At 31.6% G+C, this 17,452-nt stretch overlaps 1 protein-coding gene across 2 annotated transcripts in view; it reads right to left on the bottom strand.

Moving 5' to 3' along the window:
- The window catches only part of LOC100881893 (nephrin), a 702,710-nt gene that overhangs the window by 668,350 nt on the left and 16,908 nt on the right, over nt 1–17,452 (bottom strand). For both annotated transcript variants that reach the window (XM_076538666.1, XM_076538667.1), the window contains exon 2: nt 11,635–12,104. In XM_076538666.1, coding sequence (XP_076394781.1) covers nt 11,635–11,692 — 58 coding nt within the window. In that variant the 5' untranslated portion in view covers nt 11,693–12,104. The remainder of the gene's footprint in view (nt 1–11,634; nt 12,105–17,452) is intronic.

Below are 17,452 nucleotides of genomic sequence, written 5' to 3'. Positions count from 1 at the left end.
TTTTGTGAAGTTTAATAAAAGATTTCATAACGTAGAAATAGCAATTTCAACAAATTATTTGTTAGCTTTACAATCAATAAATGTAATTATTATTATTGAATGAGTTAGTAAACAATTAGTAAATGTAATTATTAATATCATTTACATGTGTTTATGTTTACAATTTATACCATGTATTGTTGTTTACATATTTTCTCATCGTCGACTAAATTATCTACGTTAAACAGTAGTACATCAATAATGTTCTAAATGGTTGCCATTAATTATCAAATTAATGAAAAAGTTGATACATTTATAATCATTAAATGATTGCAAATTTTCAAATTTAATTTTCTCGAAAATGAAGCTGCATGTAAGAAAATGTTATTCCACATTTTGAGCTCATTTATGCAAATAGATTTACCCCTTTCTTGATTGTAACACCGAATCGACAACCCTATATGGATGATAAGAATCTTGTGTAATATTTCACTTCTTAGTTCATTGCATCGAGTAAATATTCGTGATGCATGTTACAGTTCAAATATGACAAATCCACATCATATTTGCACCTCAAGTGAATTTTAAGTGTATGAACAAATATAATATAATAAATTTGTACAATTCATGACCGCCAAATCCAATATATACCTAAAATTTCAACCTTCAATTAATCCATTTTTGTTAAAAGTGGAAAAAGTTTCCATTTTCTAAGGATAATGATAGGAATAGATAAAATGTAATATGACATTTACATCTACAAGCAATCTATAGTAAAAATAATTCAAATTTCCTAACATTTAGGCGATGAATTTTTGAAAGTGGTGCAAGTCCACCTTAATTGAAATTATTTTTAACTGAATATATTTCAGAACAATTAAACTTCTGTAAATTTGAGTAATATTGACAATAACGTGAAAATTGACAAACTTTATAGTAGTGGTGGTATAGAAACCTCAGTATCATTGCTAATTTTTATTATTAATAATTTCTACTTCAGTTTTTAATAAGACATAGCAAAGTCAACACGGTTCTTGTTTCAGTACCAATGCACAAAGCTCCTTAACAATTTCATTGTTATTTAAAATTAATTATGAATTGCGGTTTATTTCATTAAAAATAATGTGGCTCAAAATGATTTCAACGAAAATTATAACTGTGATGCATCTGAAAGTGAAGCTGGTAGGTAATAATAGCCAAATAAACATACTTTTCTGAGTAATAACGCTGGAATGATTCTCATTTCCAAGAAATTTTATTATTACTACAAAGTTTATAGAAATAAGACCCATTAGAATTGAAAATCAAAAACAAATATTGAAGTCAGAATCTGAATATGAAGACAATATTATTAATTATGGAACCAAAATTATTACAAAAATTTAGAAGAAAGACAACTGAGTAATTGAAATATTATTCATTTGTTTAATGATTACAATAATTAAAGCTTGAAAGTGAAGCAACTTCCTTTAGGTATAATAAAAGCTTTATTTTTTTTAACCAAGACTTTCAACACTATTGATAATAAACGTTATCAACCACCAAAATACTAGCATCACAAAATACAAATACATGACAGAATACAAAACATTTTTCCATTAATCCAATATTTCTTAATTGATGGAAGTTTAAACTCTTAAACATCTCGCCATAACAAAATATGGATTTGTTCCTCAATTATCTTCACGTTACCGCAATATTTTGTTAGATTGACACGGTTCCGTAGACAATCATAAATTAAGAATTTAATAAAACAACTTATTGCGGTGTACTTTAAATCAATATTCTTCTATTCCATCGTGCCGAACGTGGCTGAAATTGAATATTCTCGACGAAACAGAATCCAATCCCATATATTCTAGCATTGTTCAAAGTTTTGTCGTCGGGATGAGGAAGCGTTGGAAAGCACTCGTCAACTCGTATAAAACCAGGCTCTACATACACAAACCTGAGCGCCATCTATGGCCGTATGGGAACTGTAAACCGTACGATCCGTTGGGGTGCATGCACGAAAGAAATGAGGGGGTGCACGCAAAAAAAGCAAAAGGTTTGTAACGCCAGAAGCCACGGACACGTAATTCGTCGGCCACGCCTTGATCCTTGTGACCACAGTGTGCGTGCATGTAAATCCATGTGCAACCGTGTGTCGTACGTACTCGTGCACGCGTGCACGCGTGCGACCTCAATTCGATTGCACTAAGGGTCTCGCGACGCGCAACAACCTGGGGTCGTATCTCCGCTGGAGTAAAAACAAATCGAAGAATAGGCGTGACAAAGTCCTTGACTCGAGAACAACGTATAAATGCGAACAGCGTGAAACATGGAAATGTACACAAAATATAGAAACGATTTGCACGAGAGCAGACAAGTCGACCTAGAATCGCACAAACACTGACTAACGAAACGACTGTAAAATTCATTCTTTCATGAAACGGTCAACTTCCATTCGGAACGAATCTTTCGATCAATAATGAATCTTGGATGGAAATTTTGGACAAAGTGTTATAAAAGAGCTATCTCCGATTTCGATGGCATTGAAATATTTTGTTTAAAACATATTTCTTGACAATTTTCTCATATTACTACTACAGAATATTATCATATTCTTATATAATCTAACTTTCTCAGTTTTTTATACTTACAAAATTATATAAACCTATGGTTACATGTTTTTTTGAATATCTACACGTATGGGAAAAAGTTGTTGAGAATTATGACTTTGACAATATATTTCAAGGTCATCGAAGTGGGAGGTGAATCATTTATTCTGCATAATTATCACGATCTTTTTCTTTCAAAGTCAATTAGTCATACATAATTAAATCGATTTAATTACATTAGAGTGTATAACATCCTATCACGTTTAAGATAATTTTTACAATATAACATTGCAGAAATAATCGTTATAATTAATTAATCTAAATAATGTTTTATAGGCTCCCATTTATCTGTGACAATATTTATTAATCGATATATATCATAAGTAATCTGAGTGCAGGAATATTTTGTGTGTATATTGCTTCAAGGTATCAGAGCTCCTATTTTAAGGTTTCTCTCTTCCTTTGAAATTTCATACCTTCTTAATTCCCTTTTCCGTTTTTGCCCATACATATTCAATGGGGTTGACGTTAGGATTCAACGAAGGTGTTACTAATAAGGATGAGATGTTATATAGTAACTATCGTTTCATAACGTGAGCTGTATGCATCAAGTTTTCGTTTTACTGAAAAACACTGTTGCCAAAATGAGATTTAGAAACATTCAAAGACTGTGTACAATTTTAGTTTTAACGACTGCTAAATTTTGTTTTTATTTCATTTATCAACTTTACATATTACGGAGAAATTTAAGACATGTAAAGTGCTACAAATAATATTACAAGCTTTCTTAAAATAAATAAACTGTCGTATGCACTCGCTGGTGGAGAAATGCACTCATTTGTAAGTGACATGCTTTTGTAAGTGACAGAAGTGGTGCGAATCACTGGAAATGCGAATGCAACAAATCGTTAAAAAAGGTACATAAGCAACAACAAAGTAATTTGTCCCTTCCATTGTAAAATCATGCATCAGAATGTAACTAGTTAAATTTTTACATTTTAAAACTACATATTATAACAGAATCTCAGAAAATCGATATATTGTCAATAGTTGAAAGTTCTAAATATGTATTGCTGATTTATGTTAATTGTAGAAGGGGATTTCAGATTGGGAGTTTCGAATTTGGCGGTTCGAAAATTTTTGAATTAAGGGACTTAGAAATTGTAGATTTCGGGAATTTAATATTTCGAATTTAAAACTTTCACTAATATATGTAATAGCGCAATAACTTTTTTTAGTACATTCAAGAACTTATATTCATATAAACAGTAATATAAACATTTTTTCTTAATTTTGTTATAATGTGCTAGTTAAATTATACGTACAAAACAGAAACACTCAGTACGTGCCAACAACAAAACAGACCATCAGTTCGTACTTTTTTAAACTATTTAATAGCGTTCAAAAACAATGTCGTAATAGAATTCATTCTTTACTTTTACAAGTGAAGTATGTTAATAAAGTTTGGAGATAAAAAAATGGGGCACATTTGTTATTCACGAAGGAGTTAATCCAAATACTTATTACTTTCTAAGTTTGCCGTAACAACAGAACACACTTTTTGAGAATAAACATCGTTAATATTCATCTGCGCTGATGGAAATTCAGTCTATTTAGCTTCCCGGATACAACAGGAACACTACAACACAGGAAAAACACGAGAAGTACGTACCGAGTAAAGCATTGTTTTGCTTTCCACAAATTTTACTGAATTACGCACCTCCTTTATTATATGCAACAGTTTGCTGCTGCATAAGCACGCGAATGAAAGTAAATTGTAAAACAACGAAACGAAGTGCAATGTGTTATTGTGAACCGCAAGCTGGGGAATATTTTAAGAAGTAATCCGAAGCAACATTTCATGAATCGAAGTATCACTTTTTAACCGACTTCGAAAAAGGAGGAGGTTACTCAATTCGATCAGTATAGTAGGAAATAGAAATTATTTTATACTTTTTAGTGCATTTCGAAGTCGGCGTATTTTTTTTCTTAAAATTATTTTATAAACACAAAGTATACTAATTTTCAATTAAAACGAATTACCACCTCTTATTAAACTTTCCTTTTCCTTACATTTTCTTAGCAAGTACAGGTAAATAATATACACTTCATATAAAATTAAAAATAAAGTAGTAATATAAATAAACAATTGATAAAAGAAAAATTAGTACAAATATAAATATGCAATATGCAAATAAATATCAATATGCAGATTGATGAATTAGCAAACACGAATATAAACATTAATGAGTTAATGAACAGTAATATGAAACTAAAAAGAACGATTCACTTCTACTAACTCGTTTCGAACTTTGAGTATTAATCGAAGTAATAAAGCAGTTTCTATGAACATTCAAATACGTCTTTGTTATAGAGAACAGAAATAGTGAGTTTAACCAAGGCAGGTGTATTTTGAATACGGATCGAACACGCGTTTGCATAAAAGCTCTCTTTTACTTTATAAAAACTTTGGATCGTTGTTTGCTAAGGTAACACGAGAAATTTTGCATAGAAACGCGAATTGAAGGGGAATTCACGTTCGTATATAAGTACATCCGATTACTTCCGTTCCTAGGGAGTGCACAATTTGACAAGCTACTTACATGATATTGTAATACTCTGAAAAAGCTGATAAACAGAGTCGTGTTTGCAACTAGTCAAAACAGGTACAGTAGCGCTTATTAATATTCAGATACCACAGGGTTCTATCCATTACTACTCGCTACATTTAACCAGAATTAAATCAATAAATTTGTTGTTTCTTGTTATGGTAAGCTATACTGTCTTTTCAGTATGAGAAAGCAAATTTTATTTAAGGTGAAGTGGGATAAGTACAGACTGGCTTTTGTAAAGTTGATATTTAAACATAAGTATTTTCAGCCTGCTATGTAAATATTTAACGCTGTCGATATCGAACGCTTTGCACAATTACTACTATTTAATTAATATTAACTAGGACCTTAATTTTCCTTGTGCATTTTGATTTTGATAGGAAATTGTTTAAAATGTCAAGTACTCTACACCTTCCCTGAAAATGGGGTAAGAGCGTAATTTGAAATTAAATACTTTGAAACTTTATTTCATGTGCAATGGGGCAAGAGCAGAATTATTAACAAATCTGCTATAGAATGCTTTTTACTGTATTATGCAAGTACTCTATACTGCAAACAAGTAGTCTTAGCTGAAATATAAAAGGGGATATAGTGAAACAAAACAAGGAAACAAACATGCTAAATGGAGAAATTTCGCTCATATTATAATAAAAATAGCCTGTATACGCACTTGCCCCGTTTACGAACTTACTTCACTTCACGTTACTTAAATTATTTTGTTTATCACATAAATAAGATGTTAAGAATTATTTGTACGTCAATGATATTATCACTGAGTTTATAGTCCGAGATTAGAAACCAATTTTTTTGTTCTTAAAATAAGATATCTACTAATTTTTTTATAGCACATTAAATTTTGAACAAAAATAATATGTAAGTATGGTAACATAAGAAATTCTTTAAGTAAATACTACCCTTGTTTTTATTTACATAAAAACTACTATGATTTTCAATTATGTGCTCGGGGCTTGGAAAACCTTAGATGCGGTCATGCTGAAAAACGAAAACTGAAAGAGCTAAGCAATAATCGTTTCTTGTTGCAGTTAAATCTTTCATGAGTTTTTATCGCTTGTTTGGCTGCTGAAAATTAAATTACTACAAGAAAACTGTTATTCAATAATATTTTTATTTTCTGATGTTAAAAAACTATACACAAATAAAAAGAAATATCAATTACTCTATAGATTGTGCAAGCCAATCGGTGTATAAATGAATTAAATAGTACAGTCGACACGAACAGTATCGAATGATACATAATTTGATACCTCTAAATACTAAACGTGACAGATCACTTTTCTTTCAGTTATTTATGGACTACATTTAATTAATTACTTCTGTCTCATCGAATATTGTCATTCAATGAATTATCGTCACGCGATGTTACATTATACACTATTTTCAGATTTTATCTCTTTACAACTGAGCTTCTATGTTCATACATTTAATTTGTATGAATGTTCTTGAATGTTCGTTTTATCAATTATATTAATTACATCGAACAGTTAATTTGTTTTAGAGTAAAGTCCTTTAATTTAACCGAAAAAATTTGATGATATTACTTTACACAAATTGTGTTAAGTCAAGATACAAACTTAAACGTGGAGTATATACAAAGTAATTTTGTTTACTTTTTTGAATCCACAGTACTGTGCTCATCAAATTATAATGTTTCCTTAATTTAAGATATACTAGTGCACGAAATACTTAACAAAAATGTAGATTTAACTATACGATTAAGTATTTATCTTAGAAATTTAAAGTTTATATTTGAAATTTGTCATTTTTATTGAAATTATTTTAAACATTTTAAACAATCCCGCTTTTCGGTGATTTTCATTATATAAATATGTATATTTTTTGCTTACATATGAGAGTGACGAAGGCACTCATATATAATCAATTTTTGCAACATAACATTTGAAAGTCTGAAACTTCATATCTAAATTTTCATTTTTTTTAAATTTCCAAATTCCAAAATTTTTAAATTCTTAAATTCTCAAATTCTCAAATTCCCAAATTTTTAAATTCTTAAATTCTCAAATTCCCAAAGTTTTAAATTCTCAAACTGAAAATCTTATACGTTCTTAAATTCTCAAATGCTCTAATTTTCACATTCTAAAATTCACAAACTTCAAATCTTGTATAACATTCTCAAACTGTCCAATTCTTAAACTTAAAAACTTTCAAATAATCAAATTTTCATATTTTCAAATGTTTAAATTTTTTAATTTTCAAATTCCTAAATGTCCGAATTCTTTAATTCTCAAATTTCACATTTTCAAACTAAAAAATTCAACTAAATTTTGCAGATTATTGTAATTCCAAGACTAACATATCTACAAATCTCCAATTTCAATAAATATTCATTTCTGCTAGATGCAGTTGATAAAATGAAGGTGTGTATATCCAAATACATATTTTATTACAAGACTTACAATAATTCGTATGTCGTAAATAATTTGTTTGAATATTTTACCACGCGAGATAACGCGGAAAATGTTTTTGGATATAGAGTTAAACGTCCTACTTTAAACATGCTTTTAGACAGGAAACTACCTCTAGGTGCTCAATATTCAGAAACTATTTGGATCACCTCCTTCACTGCGGAAATGTGTGCACAAAATTATAGAATAGATCGTAAACATACACTTCTCAGTTTCATAAAATGTACTAAAATATAAGCACCTGTGACTCTCAAAAAGGTATCGTATTATACAATAAATGTCATACAAAATTGTTTAAAAATATTGTACAAAATGGTTCTAATATTTAAAATATAACGAGAAAAAACATGTTTCAGAATTATAGATATTATGCTAAATTTTCCAAAAATATTAGAAAAAAGTTATTCTGATATTTAAAATAAAACGAGAAAAAACATATTTCAGAATTATAGATATACTAAATTCTCAAAAAATATTGGAGAAAAGTTATTCTGATATTTAAAATATAACGAACAAAAACATATTCTAGAATTAAACGAAAATGTGAACGGAATCGATTCACGCCAATAAAGTATACTCAATATTTATGAATAATTGAATAAAATATGATTTTATTTCTTTTCGCTGTTTCGTTATGTCGAGTTCATATCTCTTTATTATTATAAAGGGAATTTAATATTCATTTCTTTTTACTGTATCGTTATTTCATTTTCATGTAATTATATAATAAAATATGCAGTAATACAATCCTGCGTGGTTCATTATTTATTAAAACCACGATTTTAGGAAACGTTAAACAAAACGAAATGGCGGAAAACTCGGTAAAGGTGCATCTTATTAATAAAATAAAATTACAGTTTCCTTGCAGATGATTAAACATTAATTATCGGTAAATCATTAAACATTTTTGCGGTTACATATGAATGAATGCTTCATCAACTTCAGAAATCAAAGTTTAAGCCATTAATATACTAATCAGCGGCGAAAATTTCATATATTCGAATCGTGTCCTCGGCAAGTCGAGCGAAATTCCGGAAGTTTCTTGCCACTTGGGAGTTTACTCGAGTACCACTGATTTTGGGATAATCAAATCTTAAGCTACGTACCGCAAATCTGAGAAATTACAGTTATCAGGTGGAAATATATCAATACCTCTACGGATTCGCGCAGGAATAACTACCAACTCGCAACATAACTATTTCGAACGTTACTTTTGCAACGTATTGCCAATTATCCAGATGAAAATTGATGAAATTTTCTTTCACTCGAAACCCGAAATCAAAGCGAATCAAAATCTTTTCCTTAACCAAAGATGATACATACATAGAAATACAAAAATAAAAGTTTCTCAAACATAACATATCCATCGTCTTTTAATGCATCAGGTGAGATTTAAAAGCATCTTTGAAAGCACGAAGACATCTCTAAATTGTGCACCTGAGAAAAGTGAGACGTTGAAAAATATAAATATTAGCTAGCTACGAACTAGTGCAGGTGCATTCGGTATAAACGGACTAGTAGTTTACAAAAAGCCAAGAAACCTTTCATTACTTCCGCACAGATGTCGGAAACCATTCTCATTTGGCGGAAGAAATGTAAGAAAAAAGAAGCGAAGGAAAACTGGCACACGTATTTGAAGGAGAGCCACTATCATTGAAGGAATATTCGTATCGTTAATTATTTCTGTCTCTTCACTTTAACTAGAGCACTAAATTCTCGTCCGTGGAACGGAAAAGGAATGAGAAAAAGACCGAAGGGAATTTCTCGCAATATTGCTCGTCACGTTAAGTGGTACAAAAACTTCGTTAGTTTCTTTTTGTCGGGCGGAAAAAAAGAGTACAAGAGAACGTGACTTCGGGAAAATAATATTGCTGTTGCTTTTAGGAAGTGCATCGTCGGAACATGATAAATGATCGCCATGCAACAATAGATGTGTGTCACCTGATACCAGCGAAACCACTGAACTCCTCTAAATCCCTATGCACAAGCGAACTATTGTTAAGAGAATATATCGCACTATCGAATCATTTTTGACTTCTGACAAAATATACCCGGCGCAAGAAATTGTAACAGTTTTACTCTAACTAGATTTAGTGATGATTTTAAGCGAAACCTTATCGTACCACACGAAGTACGAAAGTAATATCGTTATATTTTTTTCGTAAATAAATACATTTTATAGTATATTTGATGAAATTATTACAATTGACTGTTCGTTCAATTTCCAATATAAACAATATAATATATCACTTTGATGAATAGACTTATAGAATGAATTATACCTCTAACACTAGATTTATGAATTACAACGTTGGAACAGTTACTTTTAAATTATAAATAAAATACAGCAATGAATAAATGATGTAATATAAATTAATTTATACGTTTATTCTTTATCTCGAGAACAGTTAACAAATATTTGTATAAAAGCGTCTTAATAATTTCTATAATTTAAAATAAGAAAAATATGCGTAATTTTTACCTGTAAACCTAGTGTTAAAAGAATTATTTCTAAATAAAAATTATAGTTTATTCATCAAGAAATCGTTTATTTTATTTAATGACAATAGCATTTTTTAACTCATATACATTATTATAGTTTGCAAATTTATTTTTATTAATATAGTTATTAAATAAATACTTAGAAATGAATACTTAGAAAATTTGGTTTGTGACACTTATAACACATTATACGGTAAGGGTCGAATGTAAAAAAAGTAGTAAAATAATATAATGGCAGTAATGTAATTAATAGTATCATAAATATTTTTAATGTAAATAAATATTTATTTTTGTTACATTAACCCTTCGTTACAAAGCGATGTAAATATACAACAAAAATTTTTACAAAATTATCGTATTTGTGAAATATAAATGAACGGCAATGTCCACACTTAACAAAGCTATTGAAATTCTCACTTCTAATAATTACAACTTTTTTCTTCTCAAAATACTACAAATGCAAAATATATCTTTCTAAATAACAAAATATAAATAAAACAATTGTTTTAAATACAAAATATTTATCTATGTACAATTTTCTCATTAATATTATACTTGAGAGTTCAACAATGTATTAATCTATAAAATCGAAAAAATCCAGTAACGAAGAGTTGAAAATATTTCCCCCGTATCGGTTATGAACGAAAAGCAATAATTAAATGTATGAGTCATTTATTTGGTGGCAAAAGTATGCATCGGTGTAAAATTCAATATGAACCCGTGGATCAGAAACATAAAATATAGCGGTGGTGGCGTAATCGCGTTGCCGACATAACTTTTCGTTAAAGCAAACATAGATCAAGGGAAACAAGTGCACGGGTAATAGAATCTTCTCGGGAAATACAGTAGGTAATTTGCATTTTCGCCGGATGGAATCTCTCGAATTCAATTAAAGAGGAAAATTCGAAAAGCGGCATAGTTTATTTTCCCGTTTATCATCTTACATTGGCAAGGGTGTTTTATCGCGCAACGAGCCCCGTACCGGAAATCATTCTATTCATTGCGGCATAATAACCCGTCACGAACATCGAAATTCCCTGGAACTTGTTCAGCCGATCGCGCAAACGAAGCTTCGACGATAACTTTCTCAAAGGGTATATCGAAACGCGTCGATCGAAGTTCGCAAATTCTTCATCGATGAGCTTCCAGCGCGAGCGTCGATACGCGGCTTCGAATTCCATCGCTTCGAGACACTGCTTTTAACTTTTCGTCCCGGGCATGAAATGTGTGAAACGCAGTCTTCTCGTGCACGCGAAATACGTGCATACGAAAGCGGGGGCGAAGTAGCTTCGAAATTCTGCTCGACGCTTCCCGGTAACGGGAAATTCGATAAAAACGAGGAAGACGAGCTGCTTGCGTGAACCGTTCACGCCGAATACGGATCTGGGTAAAAGGTGTATGGGTTCAGAGCGGGAACACACGCAAATTAACATGTGATTTACGAGTTGAAAGTAGAAAGGTAAAAATTCAGGATGTACCAACAAAGATGAAACTAACCTTGAGCGCAGACGACAGTGAACAAAGCGACGATGACGGTGAGGACGTGACACCACATTTTTCCTTCCCACTTTCCTTGCTACTTGCCGGTTCGTTTCCTCCTTTTTCCGTATCCAGCTTCGTTTCACTTTTCACGCGATCGCACGAACCTGTCGGTTTTCTGTATACCACGAAAAAAAAAGAAGCACTGTGTTTTAATCGCGTTTCCGGCGAATCGCGTGCCGGTTAATCGACGGGATTTGTTTCGACCAGGCCGTAACTCGATCGTTTAACGTCACGAAAGATACTGTATTCGTTCATATCAGCCGTCGTACACTTTTTGCATGATAACCACGTCACTACCTGCCAATTTTCTGTGTTCCTCACTGTGATTTTTCACGGGAACACCACTTTTTAATAGTCACGTGTCTCGATTATTCTCACTGAACGATCCTTGATGTAAACATTGACCCTGGAATTTCTTCAGCATCCTGTAACAAAAATAATATTGCATACATTTTTACTTACAGGTATATCATATTAAAAAATACTTAAAACTAAATTTTTATGAAATTTTTAAGAATTGATACAATTTCGCCATAATATGGAATTCGTAATATCATTTCGATCAGCACGTCTCTGTTTCGATTATTAAATGTTAAATTTAACTTGAAAATGAATAACAATATAATTCGAAAGTGCCAATGCTGAATCTTTTAAATTTTCACATAGTCAAATTCTTTAATTGCCAAATTTTCACACATTCAGATGCTTATATTTTCACATTTTTACTTATTCAAATTTTTCCATTTTCAGACTTTTACTTATTCAAATTCTTCCGTTTTCAAACATTTACGTATTCAAATTCTTACGTTTTCAAACTTTTACTTATTCAAATTCTTCCATTTTCAAATTTTTACTTATTCAATCCCTTTTATTTTTAAATCTTCACTTATTCAATCTCTTTTATTTTCAAACTTTCGCTAATGTAAATTCTTCAATTTTTAAACTTTTACTTATTCGGATTCCTCAGTATATAAATGTTCACATGTCCAAATTCTTCAACTTCTAAATTTTTAAGTTGTTAAATTCCTAAATATTCGAAAAACAAATCCTTAAATTTCCTAGTCTTCAATTCGTGATTTCCAAATCGTCCTTAATCGTCAAATTCTCAAATTCCCATAATTCCTAAATTGTCAATTCCTTAAATTCCCAGATTTACAAATTCTAAATTAAAAAAATTTCTTGACCTTCAAATCTGTAAATTTCCAAATCTTTAAAAGTCGAAATTTCAAAATTCACAAGGTTCCAAATCTATAAATCACGGAACCGGAGCCGCCGTTTTCACCCAGGAGGAAACATGCAGTTATGGTCTACAACCCTACAATAGTATCTATACAGCCGAAACATACGCCATCCTATCAGCACTCAACCTTATCAACAGATCTTCCTGGTCCAAATTCATTATCTTTTCTGACTCCCTCTCCACCATCCGGAAAACCCAAGACTTAAGATACGCCACTGAAATGCATTTGGAAATTCAAGAAAAATACAATAAACTAATCAAAGACAACAAAACTATAATCATAGCATGGGTTCTTTCCCACATGGATATCTATGGAAACACTATGGCAGACCTTCAGGCAAAAATCGCAACGACTACAATCACTGAAAACCAACCGACATTAAACACCTCTGCGGATATCAACAGGCATGTCGCGACACTACTGGAACAATTATGGAACTCTACATGGAAAAAATATAAAGCCAGCGCAGTCCATCAACAGCTCAACAAATTCTATGACCTAAAAACTAACCCTAGACACAACAGAAGATACCAAGTGGCAATAACTCGAATTAGGACCGAACATACCAAATTAACCCATTCGTATATACTAGAAAACGTTCCCCCCAGAAAGTGCGATACATGCGATACAAATATAACGATCAGACACATAATCTTGGAATGCAAGAAATATAACGACGCCAGAAGAAGACTGAACATCACGACCAACCTCACTGAAGTAGCCACATCAACATCATACCAAGATTCATTATTAAAATTCTGCAAAACTATAGGAATCCTCAGCCAACTGTAAAAAAGTGATGTCAGATCATCCACTTCCGATCATAACCCTATCCTCTTAAACTGGTCAACAGTCGCTAATAACCTTGGCAGTTGATGCGACTTTAAACCACTACATAAAAAAAAAAAAAAAATCTATAAATCACACTACTAAAACAGTCATGAGACTCTACATGGAGAAAATACAAAGCCAGCTCAGCCTATCAACAACTCGACAAATTCTACGATTTAAAAACTAAACACAATAGAAGAAATCAAGTAACAGTAACCCGAATTAGGACCGAACACACCAAATTGACTCACTCATACATACTCGAAAACGGTTCCCCCAGAAGGTGCGATATATGCAATACAACCATAACCATCAGGCACATAATATTGAAATGCAGAAAATATATCCACGCCAGAAGAAGATTAAACATCGAGAACAACCTCACTGAAGCAACCACATCAACAGCGTATCAGAACACATTACTAAAATTTTGTAAAACTATAGGAATCCTCACCCAACTATGAAAATGTTATGTCAAACCATCCACTTCCGACCATAACCTTATCTCCGTAAACTGGTCAACATTCGCTAATAATCTGGGTAGTTGATGCGACTATAAACCACTATTTAAAAAAAAAAATCTATAAATCCTTGTGTATCCAAACCCATAAATTGTCAAATTCCCATATTTCCGAATTCTTCAATTTTAAAGTCTCAACTTAAAAAATTTCCAAGATTGTTAAATTTCTGACTTTATAATCCTCTAACCTTTTCTTTAAATTTCTAGAATTTTATAATTTTTAAATCCTTAAATGCCTAAACATCCGAATCCTCAGATTTCCCAAGTTTTAAATTCTCGGATCTCTAAATTTTCAAAACACTGAAATTCAAAGTCAGCAAATTTCTATGGATAATGAATACAAATGTTTTGCTTGTAACTCATGTGGCAATGACGTATACGGTTTTGGTATAGAAGAAAGTTGGGAGTTTTGCGTCAGTTAATATATTTTGAGCTTTATTACGCGTACCTTAGTCGCGTATGTATTGTTACAGCAACACGAATGTTCGTAATACGAACGAGAAATGTGTTAAAATACAAATGTAGTCTTGTGCAAGCATATGTTTATTTTCATGGTAAGTTTAATACAATCTCACTATAATGTACAATTTTTAACGCATCATATCTAACATTATAGATTATAAATTCTAAGCTAAAATATATTACTTTAATAACAGTAGATGTATTGTATAGGAGATTTAATAGGAACCCAATATTTCATTTTTTATTTAATAAAATGTTTTTGTCACGCGTGGAAAAACAAATTTGACTTTGCAATTTACTTTCACATTACACTTAGAACAATGTAACCAGTGCAAGGACATAGGATGTTATTAAATTTGAAATTGACTTCAACCATTTTGAAAATTTACTGTCAAAATTTAATTAACTATGTTCAACGTTTATGAATCTATTTTATCAGTTCTTACTTTATGTTATTTCAGTAAAATTTTTATATTGTACTACAACTCTGAAAGCAATATAAAATTTTCTTTACTTAAAATAGAAATACAGAAATTAAACGATGCACTTATTTTCAATACCTAACAAAATCTATTTACATATCATAAATAAAGCTTCAAAATTTTCATATTTCTAACAGTTCCTTGTAAATTTAAGTTATGACATAATATTGACTATCAGATCTTTCTAACTATATTTGTTCAAATTTAAAGTGTACTCTTCTGTTTTATTACTGCAAATTCGCGGAATATTCATCTAACGTTACCGACTTTCCCTTAATATCATATGAATACGTAACAAGTATTTATTGAATCACCATATAAAATATGTATTTGTTGTTTTCATTTAGTATTTAATAATTTAGCGATAATACATATTACCTGCGTGCGTGGATATAACGGACGTTAGCTCAATATGAACTTACATGTAACACAAATATAAATACCAGGCTTTTGGAAATCGTAAGAAACAAAATATCTCTTAATGTTCTGATTTTGTTTTAAATCCTCTTCAAAAATTAACAAATTCGTATATTATTAAAAGGAATCTATTACTAGGCTTCAGAAAATTTTTTGGCAATCATATGTACATATGTAGAGCTATAATTTTGCTAGTGAAGAAGTTAATCGCCTTACGGAACATTAAACAAGGTAAAAAATACAAGAATGATCAATTATAATTAAGAAATTTCTGAATGTTGTGTGTGTTGGAGGAAGCTGATTAAAATAGGGATTTAATCAAATCCCTAAGGTATATGATCAATTTATGGAAGATGTTAAAATAACAACTGTGTGGGGTGATATACATCTGAAAGTGAAAGAATAGGAGAGTTATTTTAACATCTTCCATGAGTTAATCATATACTTTAAGCATTTGATCAAATCCCTAATTTCATCATTTCCCTGTAAAATATTTATATTTACGTCTCTATCCGAATCCGCCTCTACTGTCATTACGGTCAACCACCAGTCTGCATATTATAGAAATAAACAACTAGTTTACCGATTTAATAATAAGCGTCAGGTAATTGCCGACGTTAAACCTAATGAGTAAGAGTCTAAAGGAGAAAAGCGTCGAACAGTTTGCATACTTAAAAAAACGAATAGTGATATATGTTAATATATTAATACGATTCTGCTGAAAATTCAGTAATCTAAAAGACATGTTTCCACATTATTCCTTTACTTTCGTGGCTAAGAAGAATCGTGTCGATTTCAAAAGTTGTTCTAAGTCTCGAGAGAATGGAACCTCAATAGCTGTCACCTGCGGTCCGTTGGCAGAGATTCTTCGAATCGTAGGAAAAGAAGTATCGATGAAAGATAGAAAACAAGAACGGGGAGGAAGGAACGATCGTGAAGAAAAGTTAGCCAGGTAAGCAAACTCAATAGAGTTAGAAAACTTGGACACATCGCGGTACCGAGATCTCTGGCTGCGATCTTTCCGTTCCTACGAACTTGCCAAAACTCTGGCTTGAAAAGTTCCCTAAGCATCGAAAGAACAACGAGTTGAAAAGCACGATCTATAGAAACAGAAATTTTCTTGGCACATGATGCGTGCTAAGCACGAGCCAACAAGACGCAGTTTATCTAATATTATGAGCAAACTTGAAATCATTCGAGCAAGCTTGGATAAATACCTTCCATTTTTTGCGCCTTCCACATTTTATACTTCCCTTCGCTTTCTTGCGACCTTTTTTCTCGATATCGCGTATGTTTTGCGAATACGTTAGCAGTATATCGAAAAGGTGGACCGACCTTTTAACGGACTTTATCGTCGATGATTAATGAACGTGGACCACGTATCTCTTTTAAGCAACCTTGCAGAGTAACTCCAGCGTTGCGTTTAGCCGTCACTTACAAATCAAATACCACTCTAGCAGGGTTTTCATTGCTTTCTCCTTCGCCTCCAACTTTCCTTTCGACCTACGCCATTGTCGCCAGCCACCCTAAATCCTCCTACTATTCGCGTTCCACTGGCACTCTGGGCTACAGCAAGCCATAATTGAATAAAACCGCTAAGTGATTAATTGCATGAACCTTCGCAGTGCTCTTCCTTGCCAACTAACTTCGTACTCGACTTTAAAGGACATTTACTGCATCGTTTCGTTTTTTGTGAGACTTCAACGGCATCGCCGGCGGCCTTGCACAAGTTTGCATTTATTTGTGAATATCTTACATAAACGATCGAAATACTCAATTTCATTGAAATATACGTACTTATTTCTATAGTTTAAAGTGCT

Source organism: Megachile rotundata, chromosome 13, assembly GCF_050947335.1.
Source record: "Megachile rotundata isolate GNS110a chromosome 13, iyMegRotu1, whole genome shotgun sequence".
NCBI classification, from domain to species: domain Eukaryota; kingdom Metazoa; phylum Arthropoda; class Insecta; order Hymenoptera; family Megachilidae; genus Megachile; species Megachile rotundata.
The sequence above is the reverse complement of the archived record's forward strand: the minus strand, read 5'-3'. Positions and strand labels throughout refer to the sequence as shown.